The 20,861-nt window shown below is 39.2% G+C and overlaps 1 protein-coding gene and 1 pseudogene across 1 annotated transcript in view; one reads left to right on the forward strand and one right to left on the reverse strand.

Moving 5' to 3' along the window:
• Positions 1-20,861, reverse strand: part of EGF (epidermal growth factor) — a 103,587-nt gene that overhangs the window by 40,821 nt on the left and 41,905 nt on the right. Inside the window, 8 exon segments of the mRNA XM_059887707.1 lie at positions 1,503-1,587; positions 1,590-1,677; positions 8,609-8,653; positions 8,656-8,750; positions 9,840-9,965; positions 10,935-11,057; positions 17,586-17,708; positions 19,381-19,506. Coding sequence (XP_059743690.1) covers positions 1,503-1,587; positions 1,590-1,677; positions 8,609-8,653; positions 8,656-8,750; positions 9,840-9,965; positions 10,935-11,057; positions 17,586-17,708; positions 19,381-19,506 — 811 coding nt within the window.
• LOC107132554 (large ribosomal subunit protein eL30-like) lies at positions 15,801-17,210 on the forward strand (annotated as a pseudogene).

Genomic DNA, 20,861 nt, shown 5'->3' on the forward strand with positions numbered 1-20,861 from the left:
TAATGTTTAAGTTGGGGATATGAAAACTTATATTTTGGGGTGTCAATATGGATACGAAGCTCTTAGTGCAGTATCTGGTGCATTTCAATTATTCAATAAATGAATAAATACAAAAAGAATAATGAAATGGGATGAAGGCATGGCTAAATGAATAAGCAAATAAGTGAACAAATTAATTAAAATATACTCGGTCTGGACAGAAATACCGTATTATTCATAACTGAGCACCACATCATACATCTGGCTCATTTTTAAAAGCCCGTTTGTTTCCCATGGGTTATCCAGGCCAAAAGAGATTTTCTGGGACATGGAAAACCTGCCCTGAAGCATTTAAACCCACTCCCTGGGACTTCTTCCTCTGTGTTGGGACCACTGGTTGAGGTGAAATCCCAGCTCATTCTCTGTTTTACTTTAATGTGGTTGCGGAGGTGCCAGAGGTTTGAGTTGGCCGCCAGGTCCCTCCATAGCTTTAAGATCCTCTGAGACAGTGTCCCAGAGCCTAGAGTCTCTAAGACTCTCCCGTGAGGTATTGTGATTGGCTCTTTCTCACTCAGAAGCAAGAAGTGGACTCTCATTAGCAAACACAAGAGACGCAGCCACTTCTTTTCTCTCCCTCCTCCCCACCCCAACTGTTCCTGGGGCTCACGCAGGACACACACACACACACTCAAGTGCAGCAATGCTTCCTGCAGCCCCAAGAGCGGTGTGCCCAGAGGGCAGACACACCACAGCTTCTCTCTGGTCCTGCTGTCTCCCAGCAAAGAGAAAACACACCATCTCTCCCTCATGAAGAAGACTTTCCTCCCAACTCCAGTGTGAAGTACTTGCTCCCTCCTTCACACTCATTTAAAAGAGCCAACATGTGGGTTTGAATAAATCACTTAGCTTTATGAGGCTTAGTTTCCCCCTGCCCCGCAACCCATAAAATGAAGGGGAAGTTGATCCCCGAAGCCTCTTCCAGAGCCCCCTCTGGGAGTACCCACCTTCATTTGGCAATTATTTATGCATGACCTATGACATTTTTTGTACTGAGATTCAGACCAAGGGTTTGCATTACTTTTTCCTGTGTATATGCCCTTTGTCTCCCTGGTTACACTAAGCTGACCGGAAACATGGAGCTCCTCATGCTCCTGTGTATCTTCCCTGCCACCTAGGTAACAGCTAACCCATAGCAGATCCTCAGAAAAAGCGTGCGGATTGTATCCAGACAGGCTTTGCATTTCTCTGATTACAACACCCTAAAGTGCAAAAACACATGCTGCTTTCTTGGTCCTCAACATTCACCCTAGTGAAAGATACAATCTTGATGAAAGGAGGAAGGTCCTGCTTGGTGGTGGGGAGCGGAGGAAGGGACTGTGGACAGCACTGGGGGCATCTTCCTCTGATGCCAGTCAGGGGACCAGCAATATCTTCCTGTTTTCCAAGTGAAGAATGAGGCCAACTGTACTACATATCCCATCATTCCCATGCCATGTGACTTAGCAACAAAAGAGGAAACATACCCTCTGTCTGTCCAGTAGAGTTTATGGCCAATCCAGTCAACAGCAAGACCTTCTGGTAAACCTACTTCTTCCTCGATAAGCCTTCTCGCTGGGAAGCATCCATATTAGCTCTTTCTATCCACTTCAGGACTGTATGGGCAAAGTATATCAACAAAAGAGAACACAGGCATACAGTCTGATATGTTTAAAAATGTAACGTGGAATATATACAAACAGAGTTAGTAAATCTTTGTATCATACAGTATAATCATTCAGAGCTTGGCTTTGGAGATAGATGCACCTAGAACTGAACTCTCTCTCTGCTGCTTCCCAGATGTGTATAAACTTAGGTAAATTATTCAGAGTCTCAGAAGCTCAGCTTCCTTATTGGCAAAATGGGAATAATGCTATCAAGTGCATTAATTTTATATATATATATATATATATTCCAGGTAATTTGCTCATCTTTGATCACTGGTGAATAACAAAGCCTTCATATTTAAACTCTAATGGCTGCTACAGCCTGAAAGGGAGCAAAGATGAGCAGTTTGATGGGGGCTGTAAGCTGAGCTTTATCTTCCACGGCTTGATCCACAGGACTCCACTCCACTGCAAGTCAGGGCACAAGGCTTCATGTCCCTGTTTGGCATTTATTTGTTTGATCACCTTGGTTAAATCATTTTACTTATTTATATATTTTTTAAATTGAAGTATAGCTGATGTATGATATTATATGTTGCATGTATATAATATAGTGATTCACCATTTTTAAAGTTTATGTTCCATTTATAGTTATTATAAAATACTGGCTCTATTCCCTGTGTTGTGCAGTATATCCTATAGCTTATTTTACATGCTACATAATAGTTTAAACCTCTTAATTCCCTTCCCCTATATTGCCCCTCCCCACTTCCCTCTCCCTACTGGTAATCACTAGTTTGTTGTTTTATATCTGTGAGCTTGCTTCTTCTTTGTTATATTCATTAGTTTGTTGTATTTTTTTAGATTCCACATACAAGTTATATCATATAGTGTTTTTCTTCCTCTGTCTGGCTTATTTGACTTAGCATAAAACCCTCCATATCCATCCATGTTGTTGCAAATGGCAAATTTTCATTTTTTATGGCTTATTAGTATTACATTGTTTTATATATTTATACTATGTCTTTATTCATTCATCGGTCGATGGATACTCAGTTGCTTCCATATCTTGGCAATTGTAAATAATGCTGCAATGAACATTGGGGTGCCTGTATCTTTTTGAATTAGTACATTTGTGTTTTTCTGATATATACCCAGGAGTGGAATTGTTGGGTTATATTGCTGGGTTTATTTTTAGTTTATTGAGAACTCTCCATACTGTTTTCCACAGTGGTTGTACCAATTTACATTTCCAATAACAGTGCGCATGGTTAAGTCATTTAATCTCAATTTTCTCAGCTATAAAAATGATAAAATCAGATGAGATATTTGCTAAAGTTCCTTTCATCTCTAACAATATACAATTTCATTTTATTTTATTTATTTATTTTTTTTAATTAAAAAAAAAGAAATCATTGCAAGTATAACAGTTTGCAAGGTAGTGAAAGGAGATGACAAGGAGTCTGGGTTTTTTTTTTTTTTTTTTTTTCGTTACCATCTTTCTAAATTCCATATATATGCGTTAGTATACTGTATTGGTGTTTTTCCTTCTGGCTTACTTCACTCTGTATAATAGGCTCCAGTTTCATCCACCTCATAATCAATTTTGTTCAACAGAACATACCCTGCAAGTACAAAGTGCCTTTTCAGTTTAGTATGCAGACTATCAAACAGGTACAAGAATAAAAAATTGCTATGAGTGGCTGACAATTTAATGATAGCATATGCAGAATATTAACGGTGAGTACACATATATACATAAAATCAGATCAGATCAGATCAGATCAGACACTCAGTCGTGTCTGACTCTTTGCGACCCCATGAATCGCAGCACACCAGGCCTCCCTGTCCATCACCAACCCCCAGAGTTCACTCAGACTCACATCCATCGAGTCAGTGATGCCATCCAGCCATCTCTTCCTCTGTCATCCCCTTCTCCTCTTGCCCCCAATACCTCCCAGCAACAGAGTCTTTTCCAATGAGTCAACTCTTTGCATGAGGTGGCCAAAGTACTGGAGTTTCAGCTTTAGCATCATTCCTTCCAAAGAAATCCCAGGTCTGATCTCCTTGCAGTCCAAGGGACTCTCAAGAGTCTTCTCCAACACCACAGTTCAAAAGCATCAATTCTTCGGCGCTTAGCCTTCTTCACATTCTAACTCTCACATCCATACATGACCACAGGAAAAACCACAGCCTTGACTAGACGGACCTTTGTTGGCAAAGTAATGTCTCTGCTTTTGAATATGCTATCTAGGTTGGTCATAACTTTCCTTCCAAGGAGTAAGTGTCTTTTAATTTCATGGCTGCAGTCACCATCTGCAGTGATTTTGGAGCCCCAAAAAATAAAGTCTGACACTATTTCCACTGTTTCCCCATCTATTTCCCATGAAGTGGTGGGACCAGATGCCATGATCTTCATTTTCTGAATGTTGAGCTTTAAGCCAACTTTTTCACTCTCCTCTTTCACTTTCATCAAGAGGCTTTTGAGTTCCTCTTCACTTTCTGCCATAAGGGTGGTGTCTTCTGCATATCTGAGGTTATTGATATTTCTCCCGGCAATCTTGATTCCAGCTTGTCCTTCTTCCAGTCCAGCGTTTCTCATGATGTACTCTGCATATAAGTTAAATAAACAGGGTGACAATATACAGCCTTGACGTACTCCTTTTCCTATTTGGAACCAGCCTGTTGTTCCATGTCCAGTTGTAACTGTTGCTTCCTGACCTGCATACAGATTTCTCAAGAGGCAGATCAGGTGGTCTGGTATTCCCATCTCTTTCAGAATTTTCCACAGTTTATTGTGATCCACACAGTCAAAGGCTTTGGCATAGTCAATAAAGCAGAAATAGATGTTTTTCTGGAACTCTCTTGCTTTTTCCATGATCTAGCGGATGTTGGCAATTTGATCTCTGGTTCCTCTGCCTTTTCTAAAACCAGCTTGAACATCAGAAATTTCACGGTTCACATATTGCTGAAGCCTGGCTTGGAGAATTTTGAGCATTACTTTACTAGCGTGTGAGATGAGTGCAATTGTGCAGTAGTTTGAGCATTCTTTGGCATTGCCTTTCTTTGGGATTGGAATGAAAACTGACCTTTTCCAGTCCTGTGGCCACTGCTGAGTTTTCCAAATTTGCTGGCATATTGCGTGCAACACTTTCACAGCATCATCTTTCAGGATTTGGAATAGCTCAACTGGAATTCTATCACCTCCACTAGCTTTGTTCGTAGTGATGCTTTCTAAAGCCCACTTGACTTCACATTCCAGGATGTCTGGCTCTAGGTCAGTGATCACACCATCGTGATTATCTGGGTCGTGAAGATCTTTTTTGTACAGTTCTTCTGTGTATTCTTGCCATCTCTTCTTAATATCTTCTGCTTCTCTTGGGTCCATACCATTTCTGTCCTTTATCGAGCCCATCTTTGCATGAAATATTCCTTTGGTATTTCTGATTTTCTTGAAGACATCCCTAGTCTTTCCCATTCTGTTGTTTTCCTCTATTTCTTTGCACTGATCACTGAAGAAGGCTTTCATATCTCTTCTTGCTATTCTTTGGAACTCTGCATTCAGATGTTTATATATTTCCTTTTCTCCTTTGCTTTTTGCTTCTCTTCTTTTCACAGCTGTTTGTAAGGCCTCCCCAGACAACCATTTTGCTTTTTTGCATTTCTTTTCCATGGGGATGGTCTTGATCCCTGTCTCCTGTACAATGTCACGAACCTTATTCCATAGTTCATCAGGCACTCTATCTATCAGATCTAGGCCCTTAAATCTATTTCTCACTTCCACTGTATAATCATAAGGGATTTGATTTAGGTCATACCTGAATGGTCTAGTGGTTTTCCCTACTTCTTCAATTTAAGTCTGAATTTGACAATAAGGAGTTCATGGTCTGAGCCACAATCAGCTCCTGGTCTTGTTTTTGCTGACTGTATAGAGCTTCTCCATCTTTGGCTGCAAAGAATATAATCAATCTGATTTCGGTGTTGACCATCTGGTGAAGTCCATGTATAGAGTCTTCTCTTGTGTTGTTGGAAGAGGGTGTTTGTTATGACCAGTGCATACAAACTCATCAATAATGAGAATATTCATAACATAGTTATTAAATAATGAGCTATCATCTTTCTGGATAAAATAGAAAAGGTTCTATTCCATAATTCAAAAATGGGTATTTCTTATATTAAAAAATAATTCTGCTAGTGCTCTGCTTCACCAGCTTAAATGTGTACATGAATCATCAGGGGAATCTTGTTAAAATTCAGATTCTGACTCAGTGGTCAGGGGTGGAGCCTGAGAATCTCCAGTTCTAAAAACTCCAGGTCATATTGATGTCACTGGTTCAAGGATCACAGTTTGAAAAGCAAGAAGATGGGACCATTGACCAGAGAAATTAAAAAACATGCATAAGCCATATGACTTAGAGTTCATTTTAGGTTTTCTTGTTCACCTCATTGTAAAAATTACTGGCTGTGTGGGAAAATAATTTGGTAATAAACGAGTCTTAAACTGATTCTATTAATTTTTTTCCTGTTAATATAATTCTTCTATGGAGTTACATAGATTCAGTTCATAGAAAAGAAATAACTATTTGCTAGTGTTAAATTATAATACTTCTATTTGCAAAAATAGTTATATTTGGCCACCAATCCATATCAATTAAACACAGAATCAATTTACTTCACTCTGTCTCTTTTGGCCATTTACTAGAATGCTTCAAATCAGAAAAAAACAGAAGCATAAAATTTTTTTTTTAGATATTTTATTTTAATTTATTTTATTTTTTAACTTTACAATATTATATTGGTTTTGCCATATATCAACATGAATCCGCCACAGGTATACATGTGTTCCCATCCTGAACCCTCCTCCCTCCTCCCTTCCTGTACCATCCCTCTGGGTCATCCCAGTGCATCAGCCCCAAGCATTGTGTATCCTGCATTGAACCTGGACTGGCGACTCGTTTCATATATGATATTATACATGTTTCAATGCCATTCTCCCAAATCATCCCACCCTCTCCCTCTCCCACAGAGTCCAAAAGACTGTTCTATACATCTGTGTCTCTTTTGCTGCCTCGTATACAGGGTTAGTGTTACCATCTTTCTAAATTCCATATATATGCGTTAGTATACTGTGTTGGTGTTTTTCTTTCTGGCTTACTTCACTCTGTATAATAGGCTCCAGTTTCATCCACCTCATTAGAACTGATTCAAATGTATTTGTTTTAATGGCTGAGTAATACTCCATTGTGTATATGTACCACAGCTTTCTTATCCATTCACCTGCTGATGGACATCTAGGTAGAAGCACAAAATTTAAAAATTCTAGGAACAAAAGCACCATCTAGTAATAACTAAATCATTATCAGTTCAGTTCAGTTCAGTCCCTCAGTCATGTCCAACTCTTTGCGACCCCATGAATTGCAGCACACCAGGCCTCCCTGTCCATCACCAACTCCCGGAGTTCACTCAGACTCATGTCCATCGAGTTGGTGATACCATCCAGCCATCTCATCCTCTGTCGTCCCCTTCTCCTCCTGCCCCCAATCCCTCCCAGCAACAGAGTCTTTTCCAATGAGTCAACTCTTCACATGAGGTGGCCAAAGTACTGGAGTTTCAGCTTTAGCATCATTCCTTTCAAAGAACACCCAGGACCGATGTCCTCTAGAATGGACTGGTTGGATCTCCTTGCAGTCCAAGGGACCCTCAAGAGTCTTCTCCAACACCACAGTTCAAAAGCATCAATTCTTTGGTACTCAGCTTTCTTCACAGTCCAACTCTCACATCCATACACGACCACTAGAAAAACCATAGCTTCGACTAGATGGACCTTTGTTGGCAAAGTAATGTCTCTGCTTGTGAATACTAAATCATTACGAAGGGAGGTTAATAACTATATAACTTCATCATTATTGGGTGATTAATTTTCAAAAAAACACTATAACATGTCATTTCAAGCACATTCTCATCTAGCACAAAGATAACTAAGAAATTAAAGACCAAATAGCTGATTGGGTTGATAATTTAGAAATTCTAATGTTTATACAAAAACACTTCATGTAAAATTATGTAAATAACATCCTACATTGCCATTCACACGTGGACTATAAGACTTATGTTTCTTGATTTTCATGATCAGGAGGTCACCAAATTCCTTCCCTATGTGTGTTAGTCACTCAGTCATGTCTGACTCTTTGTGACTCCATGGACTGTAGCCCACCAGGCTCCTCTGTCCATGGAATTATCCAGGCAAGAATACTGGAGTGGGTAGCCATTCCCTTCTTCAGTGGATCTTCCCAACCCAGGGATAGAACCTGGGTCTCCTGCATCGCAGGCATATTCTTTACCATCTGAGCCACCAGGAAAGCCCTCCTCCCCTTAAGGCCATGTATTAAATGCAAATTAGTAATCTGTACTTACTATGCTGCATCCCAAACTCCTACTTCTCCCAAAACATAAATAAATCGAAACCAATTTGTGGCACTCCCCCAGTGCATATGGTACTGTGCTAGCTTCCCATTCTCACCTCCAAAGAAGAAGCTAAACCTCAGATTCTGTTTAAATCATCCCTAAAGCCGAATCGTAGCAAGGACCAGGGTTGGTTGCTTGTTTAGTTGCTAAGTCATGTCTGACTCTTGTGACCTCATGGACTATAGCCCGCCAGGCTCCTCTGCCCATGGGATTCTCCAGGCAAGAATACTGGACTGGGTTGCCATTTCCTTCTCCTGGGCAGATTCCCAACCCAGGAATCAAACCTGGGTCTTCTGCATTGCAGGCAGATTCTTTACCAACTGAGCTACACAGCTTATGGTAGCAGAATCACCCTTAAAATTTTCTCAAGTGACGTTTCAGTGACCATTTAAATTTTTCTTTGCCTAATCATTCCAAGCTTTGTAGCAGATTTTCAAGTAGCCCAAGTTATCTTTTATGATAAAAATCCTCTATTCTGTCCTTAAAGCACAGCCACGTCTGTTCAAGTAGCAAAACCATACCTTATTTTCCACAGGGTCATGATCAAGGGCAAAAACCATTCCTATCCTATTTGTTGGTAGACCAGGGTTCCATAATCTGTTCCATCAAAATGCATGTATCGAATGTCTTGAGAACTGGCAAACAGCAAAAATGGTGGTGGTCCTAATAACCAAATTTGAATATGGCAACATTTAAAATAAGCCTTGGAACCCACAAAGCCCTTCAGACTCTTTCCATTCATTGTGCCCTCTTCCTTAACTCCTGCAGTACTTGTTTTCTTCATTTCCCACCAGCACTGTGGTACGTTAAAACAGGCAAAAAGACTGCCTTTTTCATGAGTTGACATATGGTCAGAATTTTATCACCGGATTCCTCCCTATGTATCTGCTTTTAAAATGCAAATTACTTCTAGAAAGACACAGTATTAAGTAACAAATATCTCAGCTAAATGATGCAAGTCTTATGCTGTAATCTCCTGAGTCACACATATTGAAACATTAATATTATTAGATTGTATTGATTCATGTCCAAATAAATTCCCTTCTCTGGACTGGATGCTTTTCAAATGGAGGTAACACTGTGTGAGTTAATAACTAAGATCCCTCATAATTTCAGAGCTCACATTAGCTATATTACTGAGAAGTTAAGACTATTGGAGTCTGAGTAAAGCAAGCTCTTCAGGTTCATCACTTACGTTACCCCAGATTACAGGCATAATGAACCTCAGGAGAGATTATGTCAATTTGGGATAAATCCAGGATTTCCAAGGCTATTGAAGGACATGAGGGATGTAATATTAGAAGATGAAAACATAGCTGGAGCACACAACTTTAATTTTGTCATGGAAAGGACAGAACTTGTCAAAGTATTATGATTATTACATTTACTGGAGAGATGAAAATCATATCAATCAACAAATATTTATTAAATGCCTCTTAACTATAAAGCATTTTAAGACTGTTCTTATTCTGGTTATGACTTTCATATATACTGAAATGCCATACTTGACATTATAGCAAATCTTTGCTTAATGTTAACTAACTTTAAAATGTTTCTCAAACACACAATTATTATTTATACAATGATAACTTATGTTATTTATACTTATGTGATCTGTTTTCAATTTCCAAAAAAAAAAAAATTCAACTGCCTATGCAGAAGCCAAAAGCAATTTAATACTTTCTAAATTAAATGGTGTTTTTCACATAACCTTTTCCCAGAGACGCACTTTTGAATGTTCACAGCACTAGCCTGAAGGTCTATGGCTCTTTTTGTCCAGTTGTAGGTCATACCCAGGAAGGCAGCCACATTTCCAGGATACGGGGCTGAGAGGGGTGCAGGGCTGGCTACATCCCCCATTATCAGGTGATGAACAGCCTACAAAAAGCAGCTCCTTGGTAATGATGCTATGCCACTCAAGAATACACCAATTTTTCCTCAAAATATTGAGGTGAACCAAATATACATTGATTTTTAAGACCATTTCCATTGTAACTGTCATTCATACTGTTACAATCAAGTTTATTTTTCAGAGATTAGGAGGAAAATGTCACTGTACTCTATATTTCCCTATAACCTGACATCGTGAATGTTAAACCTTCCCAGTGCCCCTTGCCTTCTTGATCTATCACTGAGTTTGTGAACAAGTGCTCTGGTAGCTGGCTGGAATAAGTAGCATGTTTTGATGAGTTTGGCAGCTGGTCTAAATCTGGCATGTATGCTAAGTCACTTCAGTCATGTCCAACTCTTTGAGACTATCTGGACGGTAGCCTGCCAGACTCCACTGTCCATAGGGTTCTCCAGGCAAGAATACTGATTAACATATTTTTTTCTCCCTCACATTTTCGGACTCTTGACTTCTTTTGCCCTTTTTGTTTAAAAAAAATTACACGTAACTCATCTGCTAACTTTGAGTTATAACCTTCGCTCTACATACTAAAGTCTCTATGAAGATGAAAGTAGGGAGACAGTCATAGGTACATAGAACAGGCCAAGCGCTCCATATCCAGTATCTTGTTTAATGCTGGAGGCAGGTATCATTAACCTCTACAGAGGAGCAAGCTGAGACAAAAGAAGGCAAGTAACTAGTCCAAAACAATACTGCTAGGAACTGATACTCCTACCTCAGAGCTGTCTAGCTTCAAAGCTGTGGCTTATAGCTACTACACTATGCTCTCTAAAAACAAGAAACAAACAGAAATCTTAGTTAAATTCATATGTTAATCCATTATGTAAATATATTTCAATGTATAATGTTGGGAAATATGTTTTCCTTTGTCAGTAGTTGTGATTTTTAGGTGTCAGTTAGAAAATAAATGCTTTCAAACAATAGGTAAACAAGCTTACCACTGCATGTCTTTCCATCTGTGTCAAGCACTGAGCCTTCAGGACAGGAACATATGGGACGGTCTGATGTCAGAACACAGTCATGACTGCATTTAGACACATTTCTTGGGCAGGAAATTAACTCTAATGAATGAAAAATAAGGTCAAAATTAATGTTAAATCAGATTTATGGAAATTTGGTAAAATCGGTTGCTAACAAAAAAATGATCTCCTGAAAAGAGTAACTTAAATAAAGACTGAACATGTATGAATTGCTATGGTAATGGAGATATAAAAATAAAGAAATAATTCCAAACCTAAAGCAAATTAATGAAAGACTTCTGATTTTGGAAAAATGATTCGTTTCCTCAAAGCTTCTTTTCTGTCAAACATTATTTTTAAGTTATTAGTCATCAAAATTCCAAAATATTTTAGATAGAATTTGGGCAAATGATTCTCAAGTTCACCTAGAAAACAAATTATATGGGTATGAAAAATTAAAACATCGTGTGACTATCTTTAGATGAAAGAAGAGAATGAGAGGCAGTAAATAAATATCAACATGTATCATAAAGGTACAATAATTAAAACAGTTGGTAGTGTGTAAGAATAGATCATGAGGATAATAGAATCAGATAGAAAGTTCATTTTACAAAAGACTCAAGTACAGATAAGAATACGGTATGTGATAAAGCTATTTTAAGTCACTGAGCATGTGGGATATCATCCAGTAAATGTAAATAAATGAGGAAAGATTTGGGGCAAAAATTAAATCCCTGTATTATACCACACATCAACATAAATTCTAAGTAAATCAAACATTAAAATGTAAAATATATACCATAGAAGTTCTAGAAGTTTGGACAATCAAGTGAGATTATATGTGTCCTGTTTGGCATATAATGAACTCTGTAACATATTAACATCACGTACCTAAGTACAGCTGCTCGTGTGTAAACCATATGGCATTAGAAGGGCAAGTTCCACAAACAATCACAAAAGTGGTGGGTAATTTCCAAGAAATTCATTGCCATTCATCCTTTATTCTGTGCCTCATTTGATAAGACATATGACACTTTATCGTCTGTGAAGCAGTACTAGGCCATATATACATTTGGCCACACTGTGACTTTTAGGACCTTAGTTGCCAGCCCAGGGCCAAACCAGGCCCTGTGGCAATAGAAGCACCAAGTCCCTTACCACCGGACCACCGGGGAATTCCCACATCATTTTAAACCTTTGTTTCTACTTACCTATGTTAGTAGATTCAACAAGAAACCTGTAAGAAGTTATGTGAGCATATAATCCTAAACTTGAATTGAGAATATCCATATAAACTCATATTCCTCTTTTTAAAAAGTGCTTTCCTAATTTTGATGCCCCAGAAACCCTCAAAACAATAACTAACTTTGTAGAGAATTATGTTATCTAAATACAATTTGTCATTAAAAGGAAGCAGTAGCCCTGAGAGATTGCTGATTCTAGGTCTAGAACATAATACATACAAGACAAGACAGGAAAACATGTCCTGCCAGGTAGAGAAAACTATCGAAGACTGCTGGGATCTGGAATCCATTTGGAGAGCCTCCCATCAGCCAAACAGGAAACAATTTGCTCATTGGTAAGCATAACAGCTGCAATGGATTGAAACATATAAAAAATGTTAAAAATTCAGGAGTTCATAATGATACTTACAAAAAAATTCCCAAAGTCCTTCTATGAAGACACTATCACCCTGATGCCAAAACCAGACAAAGACACTACCAAAAAAGAGTTACAGGCCAGTATCTTTGATGGATATAGATGCAAAACTCTTCAAGAAAATATTAGCAAACTGAGTCCCACAACACACACAAAGGATCATGCACCATGATCAAGGTGGATTCATTTCAGGGTCACAAGGATGGTTCACTGTATGCGAATCAATTGATGTGATACACCGCATCATCAAAAGAAAGGACTAAAATCACATGATGCAGAAAAAGCATTGGATAAAATTCAGTATCCATTCATGATAAAAACTCTTGCAAAAAGTGGATATAGAAGGAACATATCTCAATAGATATGACAAACCACAGCCAGTACAGTGGTGAGAAGCTGAAAACCTTCCCATTAAAATATGGAACAAGAGGATGCTCTCTCTCACCACTTTTAGTCAACACAGTATTGAAAGTCCTAGCCACAACAATCAGACAAGAAATAAAAGGTATCTGAATTGGGAGGATAGAGGTAAAACTGTCAATATATGCAGATAGCATGATACTTTATATAGAAAACCCTAAAGACACCACACAAAAAATATTAGAATTGATAAATAAATTTGTTACAAGACTAATATACAGAAATCTCTTGCATTTGTTTATACTAATGATGAAATATCAGAAAGAGAAAGTGAAAAAAAATCAATCCTATTTATAATTACATCAGGGAAAAAAAATAGGTAGGAATAAATCTAACCAAGGAGGTGAAAGACTTATTCGCCAAGACCTATGAAACATTAATAAACAAGATCAAAGGTGATTCAAGGAAATGGAAAGATACCCCATGATCTTATATTGGAAGAATTTTAACAATATTGTTAAAATGGCCAATCTACTGAAAGTAATCTACAGACTTACTGTGATCTCTATCAAATTACCCATGGTGGTTTTCATAGAACTAGAACAAATAATCCTAAAATTTACTTGGCAACACAGAAGACCCAGAATTGACAAAGCAGTCTTGAAGGAAAAGAACAAAGCAGAAGGCATAATCCCTCCAGATTTTCGACAAAATACTACAAAGCCACAGTAATCAAAACAATGTGGTATTAGCACGAAAACAGACATGGATCAATGGAACAGAAATAAACCCACACACCCAAGGTCAATTAGTCTTTCACAAAGGAAACAAGAATGTACAATGGGGAAAAGACAGTTTTTTCAGCAAGTGGTGTTCACGTGTAAATCGATGAAGTTAGAACACTCCCTCACACCATACACAAAAATAAAAACAGCATAAAGACTTAAATATAAGATACGACATTATAAAACTCCTAGAAGGGAACACAGGAAAAACATTCTCTGACATAAATCGCATCAATGTTTTCTTAGGTCCATCTCCTAAGGCAAAAGAAATAAAGACAAAAATAAACAAATTGGGCCTAATTAAACTTACAAACTTTTGCACAGCAAAGGATACCATAAACAAAACAAAAAGACAACAAGCATTGGTGGGGAGAATATAAATTGATGCAGCCTGTATGGAGGTTCCTTAAGAAATTAAAGCTAGAGTTACCATGTGTGTGCTTAGTCGTTCAGTCGTGTCCAACTCTTTACATGGCTCAGATGGTAGAGTTACCATATGATTCAACAACTCCACTACTGGGCATATATCCAGAAAAAACAAAAGCTCTAATTCAAAAAGATACATGCACTCCAATGTTCATAGCAGCACTATTTACAATAGCCGAGAAATGGAAGCAATCTAAGTGTCCAGCAACTGATGAATGAATAAAGATGTGAGATGTATATACAATCGAATATTACTCAACCATAAACAAGAATGAAATAATGCTATTTTTAGCAACATGGATGGACCTAGCAATTATCATACTAAGTAATTCAGACGAAGACAAACATATGATATCACTTCCTGTGGTCATGTATGGATGTGAGAGTTGGACTGTGAAGAAGGCTGAGCACAGAAGAATTGATGCTTTGAACTGTGGTGTTGGAGAAGACTCTTGAGAGTTCCTTGGACTGCAAGGAGATCCAACCAGCCCATTCTGAAGGAGATCAGCCCTGGGATTTCTTTGGAAGGAATGATGCTAAAGCTGAAGCTCCAGTACTTTGGCCACCTCATGCGAAGAGTTGACTCATTGGAAAAGACCCTGATGCTGGGAGGGATTGGGGGCAGGAGGAGAAGGGGATGACAGAGGATGAGATGGCTGGATGGCATCACTGACTTGATGGACGTGAGTCTGAGTGAACCCCAGGAGTTGGTGATGGACAGGGAGGCCTGGCATGCTGCGATTCATGGGGTCGCAAAGAGTCGGACACGACTGAGCGACTGATCTGATCTGATCTGATCTGATATATGGAATCTAAAAAATAGTACAAATGATTTTATTTGAAAAACAGAAACGGACTCACAGACATAGAAAACAACTTAGGGTTACCAAAGGGGGAGGGTGGGTAGGGATAAACTGGGAACATGGGATTAACAGATGCATACCACCATATATAAAATAGATAAACAGAAAATATAGAGAATTGTATTTCATATCTCAATACCCAAAAAACTATAATAGAAGAGCATTCTTAGTCATTCAGTCATATCCAACTCTTTGGGATCCCATGGACTGTAGCCCACCAGGCTCCTCTGCCCATGGGATTCTCCATGCAAGAATACTGGAGTGGGCTGCCATGCCCTCCTCCAGGGGGTTGTCCCAACTCAGGGATCGAACCCAGGTCTCCTACATTGTAAGCAGATTCTTTACTGTCTGAGCCACCAGGGAAGCCCATATACATATATAAGAGAATCACTTAGTTGAACACCTGAAACAAAATAATATTGCAAACCAACTATACTTCAATAAAAAATAAAATTAAAAAATCCATCAGGCACCTTTGAAAGGTGTTAAAGAACCAAGCCATTATTCTAAATAAAGAAAAAAAAATCCAAGATTTATACTGCCTTATCTGTAAGAATCGTAACTTGAAGTAACCAAATAGTTAATGAGAGTACATTTTTTTATAAAAGTATTATAATTAATAATTTAAAAGAAATATAAGAACTAGATATCACCATTCAAATCCCTTGATAAAATAGTGGAACCAGGAAATGAGTGTTCACGGCTGCTACAACCATTCCCTGAAAGATGACTAGGCTCTTTCTTGCTCCCAGTCATTGTGGCAGCTGCTCTTGGTTAGGGGCAGTCCCGCACCTATGGCAGAAAGATGGTGATCCAAAAGAAGACAAAAAAGTTGCTGAAGTAGATCAGTTCTAGGCTCCAACCTGTTATAACAAGTGGAAAGTCGGTGCTGCAGGTACAAGCAGACTCTGAAAATGTTCAGATAAGGTAAGAAGAAACCAGTCATCCTTACCAACAAATGCCAAATGCCCGAAACAAATGGAAATCTGAAATAGAGTACTATACCATGTTGGTCAAAACTGGTGGCCACCACTGCAGTGGCAGTGATAGTGAATTGGGAGCAGCATGTTGAAAATCCACAGCATGTATGTCACTGGCAAAGCCCACAGGGGTCCTTGGAGGTGCTGGGGGAGATAAGATAGAATCTAGGTAATAAGGTCTAACCTCTTCTTTGGGTTTACCAGATGGAACAGTGGTAAAGAATCCACCTGCCAAGCAAGAGATGTGGGTTTGATCCCTGGGTTGGGAAGATCTCCTGGAGAAGGCAATGGCAACACACTCCAGTTTTCTTGCCTGGAAAATCCCACGGACAGAGGAACCTGGCGCACCACAGTCCATGGGGTTGCAAAGAGCCAGGCATGACTTAGCAACTGAGCACATACACAACCTCTTCTTTGAGCTATTTTTTTTTTCAGTTGCCCACAGGGGGCCTTGTGCATGCCTGATACTGCAGCTCCCTGGACTGCAGGGGACCTCACGCAGAAGCACTGTGTTCAGTAGCTCAATTCAACATGGTAGAGACAGGCCATGTACACAAACCCTAAGACCAGCAGAGAGAGCTGGAGTGTGAGCACTACCGCAGCCAGGAGGCCCAGTGGAAACTCTACCCCCTACCCTGCTATTGAAAACCCTATAAAGCAGCCCTGCCTATTGGGGGAGCCAGAACTATGCAGGTCAGCTCACATTTCTCCAATCTCTGATCAATAAGGCTTTCCTTTGCTGCTGAACCAAACTAGGTGTCTTTCTATTGGCATTAGTGATGCTGGGCAGGAGGACTTTGGTGGGGACTGACTGAAAAGGGCTGGCAACATGCACGCTGGCTATTATTGACCCAGGTGATTCTGATATCACTAGAAGAACGCCAGAACGGACTGGTGAAAAGTAAATCGTGCATATTTTTTCTTCAGTAAAACTGCCCACAGTTTAGAACAAATGTCAAAAAGTGAAACAACCAGATGTTATGTGTCTCCTGATGGGAGTATAAACATACTAATGAAGCATTATTGTCAAAATTTCAAAGTCTAATCTGATTAAGACTGCAGATCTGGCTACAAGTGTTCAGAAGACAGGGACATCGTAGAAGTATGTTTAATAAAATCCAGAGTATGAGAAATTCTGCAGGAAAAAAAATATAGTTTCTTCAGTAAATACTTGCTAACACAACACAAGGAACCTGTTTGCATATTTAGTCAAATAAATCAACTACTTAAAAATATTTTTAAGATAACTTGAAAACAGTTTTTTAGATGTAATAGTGTACTATGATTATATTTTTATATGCTTATCTTTTAGCTATATATAATGAAATATAATAAAATAGATAAACAGTAAAATATATAAGTACATGCTTAATGGAGGTTTTGATTTAACAAGTCTTGGGTAGCATCTAGTCACTTATGTTTTTAAAAAACAAACCAAGATAAAACTCCAAGTTAATTCTGATATATACTACTGATCAAAGGCCACCAAGCCAGACCATAGACATATTATAAACCCTGAAAATGGAGAGAATAAAGTAGTTAACACTTGTGACTTACGGTGACACCATTTCCCATCAGGAAGCAGGACATATCCCTCAGGGCATGTGCAGTAATAGGATCCAGGGATATTTTCACAGTCATCTGTGTAGCCATGATTCCGAAAAGCACACTCACTGACATCTACACCGTGGCAACAGCAAAACAGTCAGAAGGTAATTTTTGGAAATAAATTGTAGTATCATTAATACGTGAGCAATAAGTAGGGTATCTCACACCTCTGCCTGCTATAACTGACTGCAGCAAGACAGTTTTTGCTACTTTGACAAGGGGCGAAAGTACCCCAATGTTCATCGCAGCACTGTTTATAATAGCCAGGACATGGAAGCAACCTAGATGTCCATCAGCAGATGAATGGATAAGAAAGCTGTGGTACATATACACAATGGAGTAGTACTCAGCCATTAAAAAGAATACATTTGAATCAGTTCTAGTGAGGTGGATGAAACTGGAGCCTATTATACAGAGTGAAGTAAGCCAGAAAGAAAAACACCAATACAGTATACTAACGCATATATATGGAATTTAGAAAGATGGTAACAATAACCCCGTGTATGAGACAGCAAAAGAGACACTGATGTATAGAACAGTCTTATGGACTCTGTGGGAGAGGGAGAGGGTGGGAAGATTTGGGAGAATGGCATTGAAACATGTATAATATCGTGTATGAAACGAGTCGCCAGTCCAGGTTCAATGCACGATACTGGATGCTTGGGGCTGGTGCACTGGGACGACCCAGAGGGATGGCATGGGGAGGGAGGAGGGAGGAGGGTTCAGGATGGGGAACACATGTATACCTGTGGTGGATTCATTTCAATATTTGGCAAAACCAATACAATATTGTAAAGTTTAAAAATAAAATAAAATTTAAAAAAATATAGAAAGCAAAAAAAGAAAAGAAAATTCAATTATCCCAAAAGCCACCATTTAAACTGTCACAGTTTATTCTTTCAAATATAGATTTTCATATCAAAATTACTCTTGGGATAAAGTAGCACTATTTCCCCTGAAAAGATATAGCCATTTAAGGAAGGCCCATGGAAAGTTCTTGACAAGGACAAGACATCCCACGCTCTGCTCTTCAGCCTTCTCAATGCTGACAGGGGTCCTTTACCTAAACTTGGGAACATTCCCCAGCAGTTTTACTCTGGCTGAAACCCAGCCTTTCAGATCACCGTTCTATGCAATGGCTCTCATCTACTGGTCCCATGTAAGCAGGGGGCCACAATTAACAGGAAGAACCCAGGTTTACCTAAAGTCTCATCCCAACTAATTCCACTGAATTCTTTTTGTCAGTACTTCACTGGCCCTCCCAGGAGAAAGGACACAGCATTTCTCCCTAGGTTCATTACATTGAGTCTGGAGTCTCAAAATAGGAAAAGCCTAATATAACCGGCCCTGGCACAGTCTTTCAAGATCCTGAACAAACAGTTACATGATGAGATGTGGGAATCACATACTCTTTGAGGATCTCTTAAGAGAGCTAAAAAACTTGACAATACTGACATTTTGCACACCATCAAACCAAACCCATGGAGGTCCATGGAGTCCACTCAGAGAATTCCTGCCTTATATTCATCCCTGCGTAGCCTCTGAAAGTATTTTATCTAGGAACAGAAGATATAAAGGAGAGCTGAAAGTGCGACAAAGGCTTTAAAATTGGGGGGAAAAATAACATTCCTTTTCTGGGGGGAAAATATGAGGAAATTTGAATTTGGTTTCACACTGAAGCTCTTGATGACCCACGCAAGACCAGCCACTGGCTAAGCTGAGCTGAGCTTGCTCACCAGATTACCTTCACAGTTCTTTCCATCTTGGCTTAAAGTGTATCCCTCTGGACACGTGCACACTTGGGACTTAGGCTCTTGCTCACACATGCTGCCACTGCAGTTACCTTTCTTCAGTTTGCAGAGTTTCTGATCTAAAAGAGAAGACAGTTAATTTGGTGCAGAGGTGTGTTTTGACAAGGATGGTACATGATCCCTGCCTGGTTCTTAAGAACTCCAGTCTTCCTGCGACATCAGCAGGAGTGTTGTTTCACAGTGGTGGCACTGCTCTAGGGTCAAACCATAGCCCAGATTACTCAGCATTCCAAAGCCCATTTATTTCTCTAATTGTACTCCTCCTACAGTAGCTCTCAGGAGGAACAAAGTGTGTATGTTAGTAGCTCAGGCGTGTCCAGCTCTTGGCGACCCCATGGACTGTAGCCTGCCAGGCTGCTCTGTCCATGAGATTCTCCAGGCAAGAATACTGGAGTGGTTTGCCATGCCCTTCTCGAGGGGATCTTCCTGACCCAAGGACTGAACCTGGGTCTCCTGCATTTCAGACAGATTCTTTACTGTCTTAGCAAACAGGGAAGTCCTAGTTCTCAGGTTAGGACATACAATTAAATGGAAATGTCATTCTTTGGGTTATAAACACTAAGTACAACTTAATAGCTTTATCTTCTTGACCTGCTTTTATGAAAATATGTATTTATTTAAAAAAACAAGGCACAAAACAAATGTTTTTTTGTTTTTCTGATGCTGTTTCTTGTTGAAAATGCTGAAAATGAAGTATGTTTAAGAAGCAAAAAAGGTACAAAATTAAGAACACAATTTCTTAAGTATATTTACAGGTCAGATCTATATATTTATCTATTTTTAGGGTCATTATGTAAAGAACAGCATCTTTAAGACAATATATTCTATTGCTATATGTCATATCCTCAAATTTCTGAGTTTATTGCTGCCAGCATTTCTTGTTTCATAAAACAGCCCAATGTGAGTAATAAAATCTGCTCAGTGAGGTAGGTGTTTGGGTTAAATTAGCCAAACACACTGAACAACAAATGGCCAACCTGGTACCTTTGGTTATCGGAGTCCTGGGCTAAACTGGCAACACATATATCCCTATCACAATTTGCTCCTCATTTTTTTTTCTGCCAATTTTAATGACTTTATGAAATACTATGGGATAAGCTTGAGTTTGAGGGCAGCTCTCAAGGTTCATTTTGGAGGCCAGAGCCCTGGCAATAGGAGACGGCAGGGGAAGAGGATTGGGGCCATGGACCAGGAGTCCTGGCATAAGTGAGATCAGTGACAGCCTGAATAATTCGAGGAGCCAAGGACCTACGGAAAGGACCACTGAAAACCCAGCCTTCTGTGAAAGAAACAAGCACAAGCAACCAGTCAGCGAGAGCCTAAGCACAGCAGTGCGAGAGGCCTAAGCTGTCCTCCATGTAGGTTTGTTTTCCTGGTCTCTGTTCATCTATTAGTACCTAGAATGATGGCACCT

Source organism: Bos taurus, chromosome 6 (assembly GCF_002263795.3).
Source record: "Bos taurus isolate L1 Dominette 01449 registration number 42190680 breed Hereford chromosome 6, ARS-UCD2.0, whole genome shotgun sequence".
Lineage (NCBI taxonomy): Eukaryota > Metazoa > Chordata > Mammalia > Artiodactyla > Bovidae > Bos > Bos taurus.